The 16,571-nt window shown below is 39.6% G+C and overlaps 1 protein-coding gene across 3 annotated transcripts in view; it reads right to left on the bottom strand.

Annotated features, from left to right (window-relative positions):
* Positions 1-16,571, bottom strand: part of CHD6 (chromodomain helicase DNA binding protein 6) — a 213,559-nt gene that overhangs the window by 96,055 nt on the left and 100,933 nt on the right. For all 3 annotated transcript variants that reach the window (XR_004032897.1, XM_030825215.1, XM_030825214.1), the window contains exons 4-6: positions 14,667-14,816; positions 1,119-1,181; positions 32-90 (exon numbers count right to left, since the gene is read on the bottom strand). Coding sequence is in view for 2 of the 3 variants with exons in the window: in XM_030825215.1 (XP_030681075.1) it covers positions 32-90; positions 1,119-1,181; positions 14,667-14,816 (272 nt within the window). In the remaining variant the exon portion in view is untranslated. The remainder of the gene's footprint in view (positions 1-31; positions 91-1,118; positions 1,182-14,666; positions 14,817-16,571) is intronic.

The raw sequence follows: 16,571 nt of genomic DNA, 5'->3' as shown, positions 1-16,571 counted from the left end.
CAAATACAGAGAATACTTTAAATAGACGTACAAATTTCTATACTTAACGTAGAACAGCTCCAAGTCGAATGGAGGTTCTCCTGGGTGAACCTGTAACAAATAGCAAGCAGTTATCAGCCCAGATCCCAGGCAGATCACCCTTACTGAGCCAAAAGAAAACAGGTAATCAACATCTCTGCCTGATTTCCATAAAGATTTCTTAAAGCATATTTTCATTTTCCCAGGCCTTTTCCTGACACCTATTGGTCAGGTTTTCCAAAGGTGAAATACACAGCTACAAGGTAAAAAACTGATCTTCCTGCTGTCCTTCCAAGGTCTAGGCTGGGATGGCACTCAGCTGATAAACCCAAATTGGCCCAGGACTCTGAGAAATGTCAGGACCAGAGCCTGGTGGGTAAGTGACTACATTCATCTCTGGCATCCCCCTAACACCTCACTTCTAAAACACCAATGGTATTCACTCTCCATGTAAGGAAGTTTACTTTGATACATACTTGAAGTAAAGATGAAGCCATGCTCTCACCAGCACCAACATACTCTACCACTCCAGGAATTTCCTATAGGAGATTCCTACAATGGCCCTGAGATGTCTGAAGAAAAGAACCCCCACGTTTCCATTAGGACTCATGTGGGTGTGTATGTGTGTATGTATGTGTGTGTGTGTGTATTTTTTTTTAAAATAGAGACAGGGTCTCACTATGTTGCCTGGGTTGGTCTTGAACTACTGGGCTCAAGTGATCCTCTGATGTTGGCCTCTCAAAGTGTTGGGATTACAGGCGTGAGCCAATGAACCTGGTCTCCATTAGGACTTTTTTTCCATCTCTTCTTCTTGGCCCTCTGCTAAATTTTGGTGGGCTACAGCAACTAAGGGATATATGGCTTTTGCTAGGATCACAATGGAGGAAATCAGCAGCTTGAGCCATTCTAGATATTTTAAGAGTTTTATGTCCTAAAATGCTCTATAGGGGTAAAAATAAGTGTTGGCTAGCCAGACAATATTCTTGCCTAGCTCTCACTCCAGCCAATAATGGTCATTCCAGGTTCTCTAGCCAAAAATCTCTTCACAGAAGATATAATCTGTGCTAATGATATAAAAGCTAGAAACATGAGACACCAACCTCCTGGACAGTCTTAGATGCCAGGATCTTCTCAATGATGTTTGCATCATCTTCTGGAGGCTCCTGGGGACAAAGATGAAAAAAAAAGAAAATTGCTGGAACCACAGAATCCAAGAAAACAATTCTATAAGAAATACTACAATGGGTACTACTTCATTCAAAAGTTCACTTTTGAGTACCAAGGCCTCCCATCAGGCCACAGAGTGGTCAAAAGGTCACAAATATTTTGCAAAGCTAGAATTTAAAGTTGTGGCTTCTAAGCTCTGGACACAACTCTATCACAAGAGCAGAGAAGTTTTTCAGATTCAATTTCAGATCTGCATTTAACATACCTAAAATTGGTTTTCAGATTTACCTTCTTTGCAAAACTACCTACATGTTGCTGCATAAACTTTTCAGAAAGCTCTGAATCTGGGGTCTTAAAATTAGTTCTAATATCTACCAGCTATTGACTTTAGGCAAGTCAATTAATACCTCCTAGTCTCCAAATATATTAAGATAGTAGTTAAAAATACGTATCTCACTGGATTAGTGGGAAGATAAAACAGTATTACTATTGGAAAAATGTTTTCACATACTATTCAAAATCAAGGTATAATTATTCTCTATTAAATTGTACCATCTTTCCCCTTTGTAGCTGGTAAAGGCTGTTTCACTGTTCATCCTTTGAACCTAAATCCCAACTGAAAACATAAATTCCTTTTTACCCTAGATAAACATCAACACTTCTATGCTCCAATCTCCATGAAATCTCTTTCTATAGAGTATTTACAGTTAAAAACACAAAATGTTTAACATTCTTTCTAGAACCTTGAGCAGCATTATTTCTCAGTGGTTCGTATGCAAAATGACCTTTTCAGATCTATTACAATATGAGACTTAAAACACCATATGAAAAGAACACTCATCACAACAACGAAACTGCCAAATTCAGTATTCTGGGTTCCTGGTTGGAACGTCCCAGAAGGATGATTTGTATATCTTCAGTCTACCCATTCTAGGGCGTAAAGCCATAAAATTATAGAAAACATCTCTTAAGATCTTAAATCAAGCTTTTCCCAGGAAAGTGATGATGGGTTAAAAGAAATGAGGAAGGCATATGGCAGAAAAGAATTATGGAAATCAGCAAGCAGGCACAGGCAGACGCTCCCAAAGGTTATGAATATTTACTAAGCTCTCTCAGACACATGGCATTGTGCTAGATGCCATGCAGAAGTTAATCCAAAGCCACACACGTCCCTTCTCACCATTCAACACGAAGGCAAGTAAACTATAATTACCAAACAATAGAAGAAAGGGGTGTGAATACAGACTATGCTTTTGTTTCTCTGTTTAAGTATTTGTTCTGCTTGGTTCCTAAACATAGATAGGTGGCAGGGAGAAGGTGGCAGTTCACTGTTTATTGCTGTCTTCTCCCTTTACTACATAAACCTTCAGAGGACAGGGATCCTTGTTTTATATACCGACATAGCTAGACCAGGAAATGCATAATCAATAGGTATTTGTTGAATGCTAAATAACAAGGAAGAGGAAAAGAAAGAAGGAAACACAGTGAGGAAATAAAGTGTCAAACTCTCTGAGGCCACAGAGTAGAGACAGCTATTTTTCTTGATTTATGTCACTTAATTTAAGAAGTCTCCCCCTTCTCCATACACTCAGACTTACATACTGTCAGGATGGTAATAGCAAAGGGCCAAAGCCAGGTGAACTTTAATGAGCAGCAAGGACCACTACCACTGATCTTGCAGCCAACTAACTAAAAGTCTGACTATGGCAAGTGGGCAGTGAACAGGTGCTAGGTTAAGAGAAACTAGACTAATGAACCAGCTTCCTACCTCATTTCCTTCCTGAATTTTTATCCCACATTATTTATGGAGTGCTTTTAGTTTATGCACTGGTCTTACAGAAGTAAATGAGATATATCTAGTCTTAATCATCAAGGAACTATCAGGCATGCTAACATAATGCTTAGTTACTGAGGTATGGCATACTTGTAGTATGCAGAAATCTCAAGTGTACATCTTGATGACTTTTTACATACAGAAATGCACTTATATAACTACCACTCAAGATCTAGTTATATAATTTTTCCAACACTCTGAAAAATCCTGTGCCCCCACTGTAAGTAACCAATATTCAGACTTCTACCACCATAGACTGGTTTTGCGTATTAAACCTCATGTAAATGGAATCATACAGTATGCAGTTCATTCTTTTTTAACACTGTGTAGTATTTTGTAATATAAATAAACTATCCACTCTACTGTTGAGGAATATTTGGTTTGCTTCCAATTTTTGTATTACACAAGAAATTCACATAAATTATGTCTTTTGGTGGAAAAATATGCTCATTTATCTTGGATATCTAACTAGGAGAAGAAACACTGGGTTATGGGGTAGGTAGATGTCTAATTTTAATAAATATTGTCAATAAATAAATAAATATTGTCAAAAATTTTCTCAGTGATGTAAAAATTTTGACACTTACCAGCAAGGTATGGGAGTTCTGGGTGACTTGATACTGTCAGTCTTTAGCATGTTAGCCATTCTGGTGGATATGTAGTGTTGTCTCTTTAATTCACATTTTCCTTATAACAGAGGATGCTGTGCCCCTTTTCATATGCTTACTGGACATATTGGATATCCTCTTTTGTGAACCTCCTATTCAAGTCATTTGCCTATTTTATAAATTGTTCTTTCTAATTTATTTTCAAGAATTACTTTAAATAAGAGTCCTCTCTCAGATACACAGATTACAAACATTCTTTACCAATCTATGGTTTGCCTTTTCAATCCCTTAGTGTGTCTTCTGATGAACAGACATTCTATGTAATCCATTTTATCAATCTTTTATTTTATGAATAGTATTTTTGTGTGCTGTTTAAGAAATTTGTGTTGCCACCAACATCATTAAGCTACATATGTAATTTAAAATTTTCTAGTAGCCACATTAAAAAAGTAAAACAGGTGCAAGTAATTTTAATAGATTTCACTTAAACCAATATATCTAAATTATCAATATGTAATCAATTAAAAAATTAAAAAATATTTTAATAGTCATTTCATACCAAGTCTTCAAAATATGGTATTTTATATTTATAGAACATCTTAATTCAAACTAGATACATTTCAAGTGCTCAATAGGCACATGTGGCTGATAGGGTCCATACTGGACAAGGTAGTTCTATTTTGTTCAGCTGGTCTATTTGACAATCCTTATGGCAATACTGCCCCGCCTTCATTCCTATAGCTTGATTACAATGACTTACAGTTAAATCTTCCAATTTAGTTCTTTTTCATGACTGTCTCAGGTTATGTTAGATAGGTCTTTAACATTTTCATATAAATTTCCACCAATTAAAAAATGCCCCACTTAGTTTTTGACTGGGTTTGAATTATAGACATCTTAGCCGTATTAAATAACCATATGTGGCTGGGCACGATGGCTCATGCCTATTATCCCAACACTTTGGGAGGTCGAGGCAGGTGGATCACTTGAGGTCAGGAACTCGGGACCAGCCTGGCCAACACGGCAAAACCCTGTCTCTACTAAAAATACAAAAATTAGTGTGGCGTGGTGGTGCCCGCCTATAGTCCCAGCTATTCGGGAGGCTGAGACAGGAGAATCGCTTGAACCTGGGAGGTGGAGGTTGCAGTGAGCGAGATCACGCCACTGCACTCCAGCCTGGGCGACAGAGTGAGACTCCATCTCAAAAACAAAACAAAAGCAAAGCAAAGCAAAGCAAAGCAAAATAAAACAAAACCCCACATGTACTACATCTATTTGTTTAGGTCTTCTTTTTCATAGCTATGTTTTTAGCATAGACAGCTTGTGTATTTTTTGAGTTATTCCAGGGTATCTGATACCTTAATGCTATTATAAATGGGATTTAATAATTATCCTTTCCTGATGTTATGTCGCTAGTTTATAGAAATAAAAAATATGTATTTGCATATTGTCTTTATGTATCCATACTGCATATTGTCTTTATATATCCAGCAACTTAACTAAACCTACATTTATTATTTCTAATGATTTGTTAGTACATTCTGTTCAATTTTCTACATATGCAGTCACGTCATCTACAATTAATAAAAAAGTTTTACTACTCCCTTTCTAATCTTTTAACTTTTTATTTATTCTTTCTCTTTATTGTACTGGCCAGGTCCTACATTGTATTTCGGGGTATAAATTATGACAGTGAAATATTTTTCTTACTCCCAAATTCAGGAGAGAATGCATTCAATATTGTACTACTTAATACAATATTATCCACCAGATTTTCTCTTGTGGCTTTTAAATGTTCTCTCAGTCTTTGTTTATATAGTTTAAGATATGCCTAGGTATGGTTTTCTTTTTTGCATTTTTCCTGCTTGAGAGTTATCTGATTTTGAATCTACTGGTTGATATCTTCCATCAGTTTAGGAATTCTTGGTCATTAGTTATATCTTCAAATGCTACTCTGCTCCAATCTCCTCTATCCCTAGCACTCCAATCAGAAATAGTTAGAACTTTCGGCTGGGTGCAGTGGCTCACGCCTGTAATCCCAACACTTTGGGAGGCCGAAGTGGGTGGATCAACTGAGGTCAGGAGTTTCAGACCAGCATGGCCAACATGGTGAAGCCCCATCTCTACTAAAAATACAAAAATTAGCTGGGCATAGTGGTGCACACCTGTAATCACATCTACTTGGGAGGCTGAGGAAAGAGAATTGCTTGAGCCCAGGAGGCAGAGGTTGCAGTGAGCTGAGATTGTGGCACTGTACTCCAGCTTGGGTGATAGAGTGAGACTCTGGCTCCAAAAAAAAAAAAAAAAAAAAAAAAAGAAAGATTACAACTTTTAACTGCATCGTACTTGTCTTTCTTATGCTTTTTACCTTTTGCTCTGTTTGATTCATTCTTTTTCCTCTATGTGCTTTAGAAATTTTCCATTGATCTGTCTTCATATTCACTCCTCTTCTGCTGCGTCTAATCTACTTATAAACCTATCTACTTGGTCTTGAATTTTATAAACTGGATTTTTCATTCTACACTGTTATCTGATTCTCTTTACAGATGTAATTCTCTGTTGGAAGTCTTCATTTTAAAATTCATCTTGTCCATCTTTTCCTCTATTTTCTTTTTTTTTTTTTTTTAAGACAGGATCTCACTCTGTCACCCAGGCTGGAGAGTGCAGTGGAACAATCTCACCTCACTAAAACCTCCACTTCCCGGGCTCAAATGATTCTCCAGCCTCAGGCTTGCAAGTAGCTGGGACTACAGGCACAAGCCACCACACCCAGCTAATTTTTGTATTTTTTGTAGAGAAGGGGTTTTGCCAGGTTGCCCAGGTTGGCCTCGAAATTCTAAGCTCAAAGCGATACTCCAGCCTTGGCCTCCAAAAGTGCTGGCATTATAGGCATGAGCCACTGTGCTGGCCCCCTCTATTTCCTTTAACATTTTAATCATAGTTATTTTAAAGTTCTTTCCTCCTGCCAACTCTAATATCTGGATCACCTGGGGTCTGCTTCTATTATATGATTATTCTCTTAATTTTTAGCCACCTTTTCCAGCCTCCTTGAATGTCTGATTTTTTTTATTTTATGTTGGACACTGTGGATAAACAAATTGTAGCAGCTCCAAACAATATTTTCTACTACAAGTGTTTCCCATTTTCTCTTAGACAACCAGGGTGAGGGGGTGGTCCCTTTGATCCAGTCAGAGACTGAGTTGGGTCAGGACTGAGTTACGGTTTTAAGATTCAATCCACCTCTTATTTTACTGTTTTTGGAACATGAGTATCTAGGGTCACTGACTGAGAGATTGGCAGGTCTTTTTTCTCTTGAGCCCTGAAACATGCTCTATGGAGGTTTTGAGCTTAGTGTTTTAGTCTTCTACCCCGTGCAGGTTAAAAGTCCGACAAATATCTTAAGCAAGAGTCAGTATTTTGTGGTAGGTCCATTCCTTTAGTGATTTTTTTGTCTTGTAAGTACCAGGCGACTATGAAATTTCAATCTGCCTTCTGGCTGAACTCCTAGCTTCTTGGGATACCCCAGAATTCAGCGGAAGTCTCTTGAGGAAATCCCCTTGCTTTGGGGATTTCTTTAGTTTCCAAACATTCCACGAGCCCTGTATATTCAATCCCCACCAGGGTCAGATGGTTTCTCTTCTATCCAGAACAGTCTCTTTTGTTTGGGCCAAACCTGATCCTCGGCCCACTCCCAGAACTGAGAAATGCCTCCAGAGAAGAAAACAGCCAGCCATCGTCAGCCCACCTACGGATGACTCTTACTGTCTGATATTTTAGTTCATCTAATTCTTGTTGCTTCCACAGCTATTTCAAGCCTTTAAAAAGAGTTTTTTGCAATTTATATATATATTTTTTCCAATATTAACTCTTATTACCAGAGCAGTCTAGGGCCTAGTTTTTGGGTTTCTTCTCTTTTCTATCTGTATTCATTCTCTTGGTGATCTCACTCAGTCTCAGGGTTTTAAATACAGGCGTCATCCAGCTCAGAAGCTCTCCCCTGGCAATAGCCTCATATACATAATTCCTATATGCCATCTCCATTTGAGTATCTCAGAGGTATTTCGAATTTAAAATATCCACACACTAAACTCCTATCCAATCCCCCTTTTCTACCCCTCCTACCTACAGTCTTCTCCCACCTGAGTTAGAGTAAACTATCCTTTCAGATACTCAAACCAAAAATCTTGGTGTAATCCTTGACTCTTCTTTCCTTTCCATACACCATATCTGACTGGCCTAGAAATCTTGTTGGCTCTATCTTCAAAGTATGTCCAAAACCCAGCCAATTTCTCACCATCTCCATTGCTTCTAACCTGGTCTGTACCACCTTCATTTCTCACCCAGATTATTCTCAAGAGTCTCCTAACTTGTCTCCCTGCTTCTGTTCTTGCCCCACTAGTCTATTCTCAACCTAACATTCAGAATGACCCTTTTTATTATGCTCCGCTTACACTGCTTAAAAGGCTTCTCTTTTAACTCAAAGTAAAACTAAACATCTTCCAATGTCTACAAATCCTGCAGGGTTCCTGCCCACCCTCCCACCTCATCTGTTATGTTTCAGTTATCCTTGTCCATTCTTCATGCATACCACGCATGCCTCTATCTCAGGACTTTGCATAGACTATTCCCTCTGTCTAAGATGTTCTTCTGCCCTGCACAACTCCCTCTCTCCTTTACCTCCTTCAATTATTTGCTCAATTATACTTCTAGCGAAGGCAACTCTGACTACCCTATTTAAAACCGCAGTCCTCACCCTGAATTCCATATCACCCTTATTCTAATATATTTTTAGAATGGCACTTACTGCCATTGATGTACTAGGTAATTTTCTTATTTAAGGTTTATTAACAGCCTCTCCCTATTTACTTCTACTCTTTGGAAGTTTTGAGCTTGGTCCTTTGACCTCCCATGCCATGTAGGTTCAAAATCTGGCAAACACTGGAGGGAGAAACCAGTTGTGAATTTGTTGCAGGCTCTTCCACCAGGGCAGGAATTTCTGTCTCTTTTGTTCCTCGGTGTTATTTCCAGAAATTAGATAGTCCTTGGCATACAGTAGGTGCTCAATAAATACTTCTGAATAAATAATGTTAGCAGATTTTGCAATAGAACATGGTAATAGAAGTAAAAAGCAAGTACTATGAGAACACAGAAGCCAGAGCACTTGGGTGAATTAGAAGAGGCTCTGGAAATGATATGACATATGAGTTATATCTGTGGGCAAGCAGTAAACTTTCACGACTGCTGACTACTTTGCCCACCTGCTCCTAAGTCTGTATATCTCAGACTAGCAAGCAAGCATCCACACATGTACACACATACTCAAAGGAACAAAGTTCTCTTCCTTACTACTAGATTGCTTCAAATATTTTCTTATTTTTGCCTACCATGAAGAATAGATAAAAATGGTTTCTGATGATAGGATTTTGATTACAATTCAGAATATTTAACTAGGACCAAATCTAAAGAAACTTTAATACATGGATGAAGAAAGCACAGGACTTTGAATATTAAAAGAAGTCAGGGTTTAAACACTCTTCATTATAGGAAATTTTCAAGTGAAAATTAAGGAGTTTGAAGTAAAATTTCAATTCTTTTTTGGCACTGTTAAAAAAGAGAGGGTAAGCACTCATGTTAAAGAATCAATAGTGATCATCCAAATATGGAAAATGGGTTTTTATTTGATCCTAATGAAATGAAAAGGGAGCAGCATTTCCGAAATACACATCGAAGTAGGAAGGAAACTGGAAAATCAGAATCTTTTTTTTCCTGAACAGAGATTGTGCGTAAGTACGATCGTGTGTGTATAAACACTCAGTGTATACAGATACACACAGATATAAACTAAATCTGCTTGCCAGACACACTTCCATAACAACCATCTGTTCTCAACTGCTTGGAATTTCCTTAAATTATCCTTCAAAGACCATTTTAATTCATACTCTTTTTATGTCAGAGATTTATATAATCTTAATATTTTATCCTTAGGGAAAAATTTCAAAAACTTTTAACCCTATTTACCTTCAACCTCAAGCAACTACCTCTTTTACTTCTATTTAGCAAACCATAAGGAGGGAGCGTAACAAGAAACAGATCATGTTTCAAACCACAGTATTTACCAAGTGCCATGGAATATACAAAACCAGTATCAAGCTTGATGCCCAGTTTCAAGGGGATTACACTCATTCAGGGAAGACAAAATAAACATATCTGTCTTAGAAATATCCCAAGGCAAATGCTAACTGGTTAAACAGTAACTACAGTCCAGTGAGAGTTCAGAAAGTGAAAACAGCATGGATTTCACAGCATAGACGAGGTTTTAGTTGGGCCCTAAAGAACAGTGGCTCATAAAAGAGGACAGCAAAGAGAAAGGTAAGATGAAGTGAGAGATGAAAGAACAATCATATAGGATGTATGATGCATATTTAGAATGCTAAGTAACCTGCCTTATTAGAGAGAAAGCATTACACAAAATGAGGAGTAGTAATCAGAGTAAACAGGTAGTGTGTGGCCACATCTTTAAAAAAAAAAACACAAAACACAGGAGTTTTCATCTAACACAGGAGTTAAAAAGTAGCCATCTTGGCTTTTGTGAGCAGGAGACTGAGAAATACCAGCAATTCCCCTGGTATTCTGGGAAAGTTATCCTGGTATCCAACTGGTGAGAGCAGAGACTTGTGGCAGGGAAACTACAGAAGTGTGTGCTGCAGTAAACTGTACACTGGGCTCAGCACAGGGGGTGGCAGCAGAAACCAAGAGGAAACAAATACAGGAAACAACCTAAAGACAGTGTGGGAATTGGTGGTTGTACCCAGTGAAGAAACGGGAAGACTCCAGAAATTACCCACCCAGGCTGAGCTAACAGGAGCCTTATGATGAAGGGCCTCAATGGACACTTCTGCACCGAATCACACATGCTGGCATGAAGCTACGGCAATGCCATATAGCAGCAAGGAGCCTCAGAAGGGAGGCCTTTCTGAGGGTTTAAGTGAGACAGAGATGAATACCAGTGAGGAAAAAATGCCAGTATAAGGAAATGGAGGAAACAAAAGCCTGGGAGAAAAGAAAAATCTCTTTCCTTTCTAATACAGAGGCTTAAACAAATCATACCAGTTTACATAATGAGTTTTAAACATATTTATTCACTCACTGAATACGTTATTTGATAAGTTCAACTAAGTAGGTCTTTATATTTACTAACCAACAGAAACGTAAAGTTCTACCTATGCTAAGCAAAAATTACAATCAATTAAAAAATGATGCCTGTTTTTGCAAAACTCTGCAATCTGATTAGGGGAACAATCAGGAGTGATCATCAAAACAGTATGGCAGAGGCACTGAAAATCAGGACCATCACAGGCTATGAATAAGTGGTGCAATGATCCCAGCTCAATCTAGACTTAGGGAATAATAATTACGATAGTGAAAAACATTATCAAACAGAAGATGGAAAGTGCCACTTCATCTGAATAGTTCCTGGGAGTAAATGTAAATTTTAGTTTATTGAAACTCTCCTACCTGAGAGGCACATAGGACAAAAAAAGATACAAATCCTACACTAACATAACTCATGGTTTAGAAGAAGGAAACAAAAAACTTGGCAGGTGTTCCAAGGACAATGACAGTTAAACATATTAGAGTGCCCTAAGAGCAAAGGGGAGGGGCACTTATCCCCAGCTCGGAGGAGCAAGGAACTTTCGGGAAGAGGAAACAACTGAGCTCAGCCTGCCAGGTATAGAAAAAGGCCTATCAAAGAAGAGTACACTGTACGCAGACACAGAGCACCGCACAGGAGAGCACCACGAGCCAAAGCCTTATTCAAATTCAAGTCCTTCTGTTCCAAAAGGCAAAAAAATCACACAAACCACCCAAACTGCAGGAGGCAAAAACTGAGACAGCCTTGTCAACAGTCTATACATTGTAAATGCACCACAGAACTCTAAAAGTTTGTGTTCCAGACACCAAAATCAGTTTGACAAAGAATAAGAAAATAAAGAGTCACATTTAGGATGGAAACTTACTTCCTGCCCCTGAATCCCATGCTCGGGATCGTGCTATGGAGTGCAAAGCAGAGCTGTGATAACATGCCAGTCCTGAGCTAAAGTGAATCCTGTGTAAAGATGTTTTCGCAACTCACCACTTGGTAACCAATACTGAGGTTGTGATCTGGGGCTGGGACAAGGGCCAGCAGTCACAGAAGCGGGTTGAGCACACTGAGAAGATACTGCACAGATCTGAAGAGAGATGGCAGTGGGGCCATTCTGGTGCTGACTCCATCCCCTTCTCTGCCCTGAGCTAAAGCTAGCAGGCAGGCCGACACCCACCCAGAGGGCACTAGGAGAAGGATATAGGAAAAAGCCTCCTCTTCTTCAATGATTTTCTGTGCCACTGGATGCGCCTTGAGATTGCCTGGAATCCTAGATGAGATTCAAGGCTTTCAGGCTTTTCGTTAGCGTGGGAAATCTTTGTTCAAACTTCCTCAGGAAGCCCAGTATGTAAAAACAGTTTGAAGTGGAGCTGTTTTGGTTCTGCAGCAACGAGGACTCTACAGAGCACCAATTTGGAAATCACTCGGTAAGCCGATCTCTCCAGTCCCCTCACTGGCTGTGTACCCTGCCCTGCATGCTAGGCCAGGCCTTGGCTCGGAGGCCAGCCCCACATGGTCGCTTCTCTGAATGCCAAAGCCAAAACCATGAATCAGGCCTCTCTCTTCCTTAAATTTGGTAAATTTTTTTGAGATATAATTCAGATTCTAATTTATGTTTCTCCATATATAAACCCTCTGTTTGCTACATTCTTAGAAGAAAAAAAAGAGTCTTAATAAGATACATAACATTTCCTGAATTATTTCTGTTAGTTAGATCAGCTACTGCTGCCCTTCAGGTGCCAGGGGAGAAGTCATAACAACATCTGAAATATGGTTAATGGCTTAGGCCAAATGGCTACTAGGAGAAAATAAAATCCCGTATAGTGTTTTAACTACCAAACCAACCATAACATCCCCAAGTAATGAAAACCCCATTACAAAGCAACAGAATTCTATCACCTCATGGCAGTCTTGCAAGTGCTATTTTTAACTATTAATATTTAAAGTATTATAGTGACAATATATCAAATTATTATTCCTACTAAATGTTATATTCATTGGTTGGGTAACCCTTAGCAGAGACATGAAATCAACTCTAATATGCTAGTCACTGATTAACTGCTGCTATGTAACCCTGACATGGATCGTTCTGGGCTTCAGTTTCTTCATTGTGAAAATAGGGACAATAGTCCCTGCTCCCTGCTACTTTCCATGCAAACACAGAGTGAAAGAATAAGTGGAATAATATGAAAATGCTTTAAGTTGGAGGCAAGGTGGTCGAGGAAGATAAAGTACTATCAGCTTCCATAAGACACACTAGCATCCAGGAGGAATGACAGATATTTGTGCTGCTACCGCTCCATACAGAGTGTGAATTCTGCCAAGTCAGCAACAGTGACTCCATAACAACAGACAGCTGTGTCCCAGAATGTGTCTTGGCAATAATGCCCCTCCTACATGCACGGCCTGCTTCTTCTCTTGCTTTTCATTTCTTCTCTATAAGCTCCTTGGCACAGACCTCTTTCCTTTCAACATTTAACCCTTCTCTCCTTTCTAGTACCTCTGTATTAAGTGCTAATACTATCATCTTCTTCCTTGACACTGCTGCCAATGGAAACTGCTAAAATGCAAACACAGTGGTCCTACTCCTCTGCTTGAACTCATCAATGCCTCCTATCCCTTGTCCAAGCTGCGGGATAAAAATGAAATACTTTAGGTGATATTCAAGGCCCTTCATACTGTGACTGCTCCTACCTCTCAGTCCTCCTCTCTCACCATCCCTCAAATTACACCCCAGCATCCAGCCAAGATTATCCATTTGTCATATCACAGCCTGCGGTGCCATTCAGTTTCTGGGGCTTTATAAAGTTCATGTTGGAAATGTTCCTCCTAAGCTCTTGTCTTCTATACATCTGACCACTCCTTTCCTGTCCACTCCTGCTTCTGTGTAGCCTCTGTACCCAGCACATTCTTCTAGACTTGCAATACATGCTTGTTGAAATAGAGTTCCAACAGTAATGACTAGTTCATTTGATCTCATCCACTTAACAGTGATTTATTATACCAAAGACTTTTACTTTTTTTTTTTTTGAGACAGTCTTGCTCTGTCACCCAGGCTGGAGTGTAATGACGCGATCTTGGTTCACTGCAACCTCTGCTTCCTGGGTTCAAGTGATTCTTGTGCCTCAATCTCCCAAGTAGCTGGGATTACAGGCCTGCACCACCATGTCCAGCTAATTATTTTATTTTTATTTTTGTAGAGATGGGGTTTTGCCATGTTGCCCATGTTGATCTCGAACTCCTGGCCTCAAGTGATCTGCCTGCCTCAGACTCCCAAAGTGCTGGGATTACAGGTGTGAGCCACCACGCCTGGCCAAGACTTTCACATTTTAATGACAGACAAATAAAACAAAATCAGAGATCAGACACATTCAAATGCAATTTGTGTTGTGGTAAGTGCTTTAAGGAAGTACACAACGGGCTGAAACAGAACATCATTGGGATGAGGGGCAGGAATCTACTTTAGATAAAAGATCAGGAAGGACCTCTCTAAGGAGGTAACATTTTAGGCAAAACTGATAAACCAGTCATGTAAAGCATCCCAAGCAGAAGTAACAACAGAGGCAAAGGTCTACAGGTAGAGAAGAACTGTTAGTTCAAGGCATTAAAAGACAGCCAGTCTTTTGGCTGGAGAGTAATGAGACAGGGAAAAATTGTTTATCTAAAAAAATGAAGAATTTGACAAAACAAGGCGAGAGTGTGATCGTGGAGTGTCCTGCTGAGCACAGTAAGGAGTCTGAATGTTATTCCCAGTGCAACAGGAAGTCAATCGAAGGCTACAAGCAGCAGTTAAAATGATCTGACTTATGCTTTAGCAAAGGCCAAGAAACAAGTCTGTCATCTAGGTCAAAATTACTGTCTAGCCAAGGTCAGTACCCTCATGCAAAGGCCATACCTCCGCCTGCCAGGCCAGTGTAGAGGCTGAGAGTGCAGATGTTCGACCAGCTCCAAGAACAGCAATTGTTTCCCCATCATCATCCACCACTTTGAAGTCCAGGTCCTCATTGTATTTTCTGCGCTTTACTTGCCTTCCCGAGCGTCGTTTCTGTAGAGCAAACACACTCGTCAGAGAAACTCTGTGAGTGAAAGACAACAGCCTACACAAGAATACCCTCTCATCTACATTTACTAACATGCCAAGGAGCACTTTCTTGCCTTACAAAATAAATCTTTCTTAAACACAACTCTTTTAAGGACTAAATTCAGTCAAAATGGGATCTAGCTGAGTAGGGGACAGAACAAAAGCTCAATCTCCAAATTGCCATGATCCACTAAAAAGAAGGGGTAGTGTCTCATAGTCCAGTAAGATGTGTTCTGTTCATCAGTGGTAGCGACCTCTCCCCTTTCAGAATCCACTTCTCCTCCAATAAAACCAGGATGGGAGCTGAACTCTACCATCTTTGGGGTCCCTTCCAGCACTTGCTGGAAGCACAGATTTTATGACACGGTGACAGTTTTATTGTTTCTGCTTAAATTCACCATCTTTACCACGTACTTCTAAAAATGTAGTTTGAAAACTAATTAGTATCAATTTTTTGGATTTACTTTGAGAATCTCGTAACACTTCTTGAAATACAGGGAGATATCTTAAGTGTGACAAAACAAGGTTCCTAAGTCACCTTGAGTGTGACGATCTAAAGATTCATTTCTAATTAAGAAATTGTACCTTTTAATAATCAACAACAAAACAGCCCAGTGGCTTTCCACAAACAGAGCAGCATATAGCCCATCTCTACATACTCATCATATCTCAACAGTAGAATCACTTCAGGGAACCATTTATCAGCCAGCTCACTCTCAAATATTTAAACCTTAAAAAACAAAAGCAAAAGCAAAATCCCACCTCTCTTTTCTTCTAAAAGATACCTCCTGAGCATCTCTCTTGTGTTTCTATCACTTCTTCACTAAATTACCTCTGTGATGTTTTACTTTATATGAAGGATTCCACATAAAAACCTCTCCCCAACACCACATACAGATCACCATTCTACAAACACCTGATTCCCTGCCAAATCCCATCAACTCAATGTGCTTGGCTCCTCTGCCAACCTAGACACTTAACAGCCACCAGCCCCAGTTTATAGGCAGTGAGGAGTCTGCTCTGACACCAGACACTGCTGCTTATTAATACTATGACATTACTAGCTGTCATTTTCCTACAGGGAAGAGCAGTAAGAAACCCATGAAGGTTCAGATGATCCTGGAAGGTATAGTACGTCAGTCTTATTCTAAATGAGCCTTGCAGCAGCGTGGCTCAGATAAATTGCTAAGAATATCAGAGGAAACAGAGCACTTTCAAATATTAGACTTCATGCTCAAGAGAGGTTCTCAACTCAGAAAATCCCTAACACTGTCACAGGCACACTTTGGCATATTTTTAGGAAGCTGGTTTAGATGGGCAACTCCTTGTTTCCATGTCTGGCCAAATCTTCCTTACTTGTTGGCATAATGGATACATTTCTGACTTTCCCAGTATCTCGGATTACAAAAATGTCCCTGTACAGGCTGGCCTGGCACTCTGAGCACTAAATGCATTACCATTATGGCAAAAGAGGCCTTACCTAGCTTGGCTCACAACTTCGTTTTCCACATCAACTCCCTCTGCAGCCTAATATCCTGCTACTTTTCAGGAATGAGGCAAACAACACTAAAAAACTGGTATATCATTAGTATACTGATCGGGCTAGGGAAAAAGACTACAGTCTACCTGCTCACCCACCAAAACGGTAAAAGCCCAGCCCAGGGCTAGGGAGTGTGCTACAGAAAGGCGTAGAGGAGCAACACGATCAGTGTCAGCCAG

The sequence above is a fragment of the Nomascus leucogenys genome, chromosome 13, assembly GCF_006542625.1.
Source record: "Nomascus leucogenys isolate Asia chromosome 13, Asia_NLE_v1, whole genome shotgun sequence".
Taxonomy (NCBI): domain Eukaryota; kingdom Metazoa; phylum Chordata; class Mammalia; order Primates; family Hylobatidae; genus Nomascus; species Nomascus leucogenys.
The sequence above is the reverse complement of the archived record's forward strand: the minus strand, read 5'-3'. Positions and strand labels throughout refer to the sequence as shown.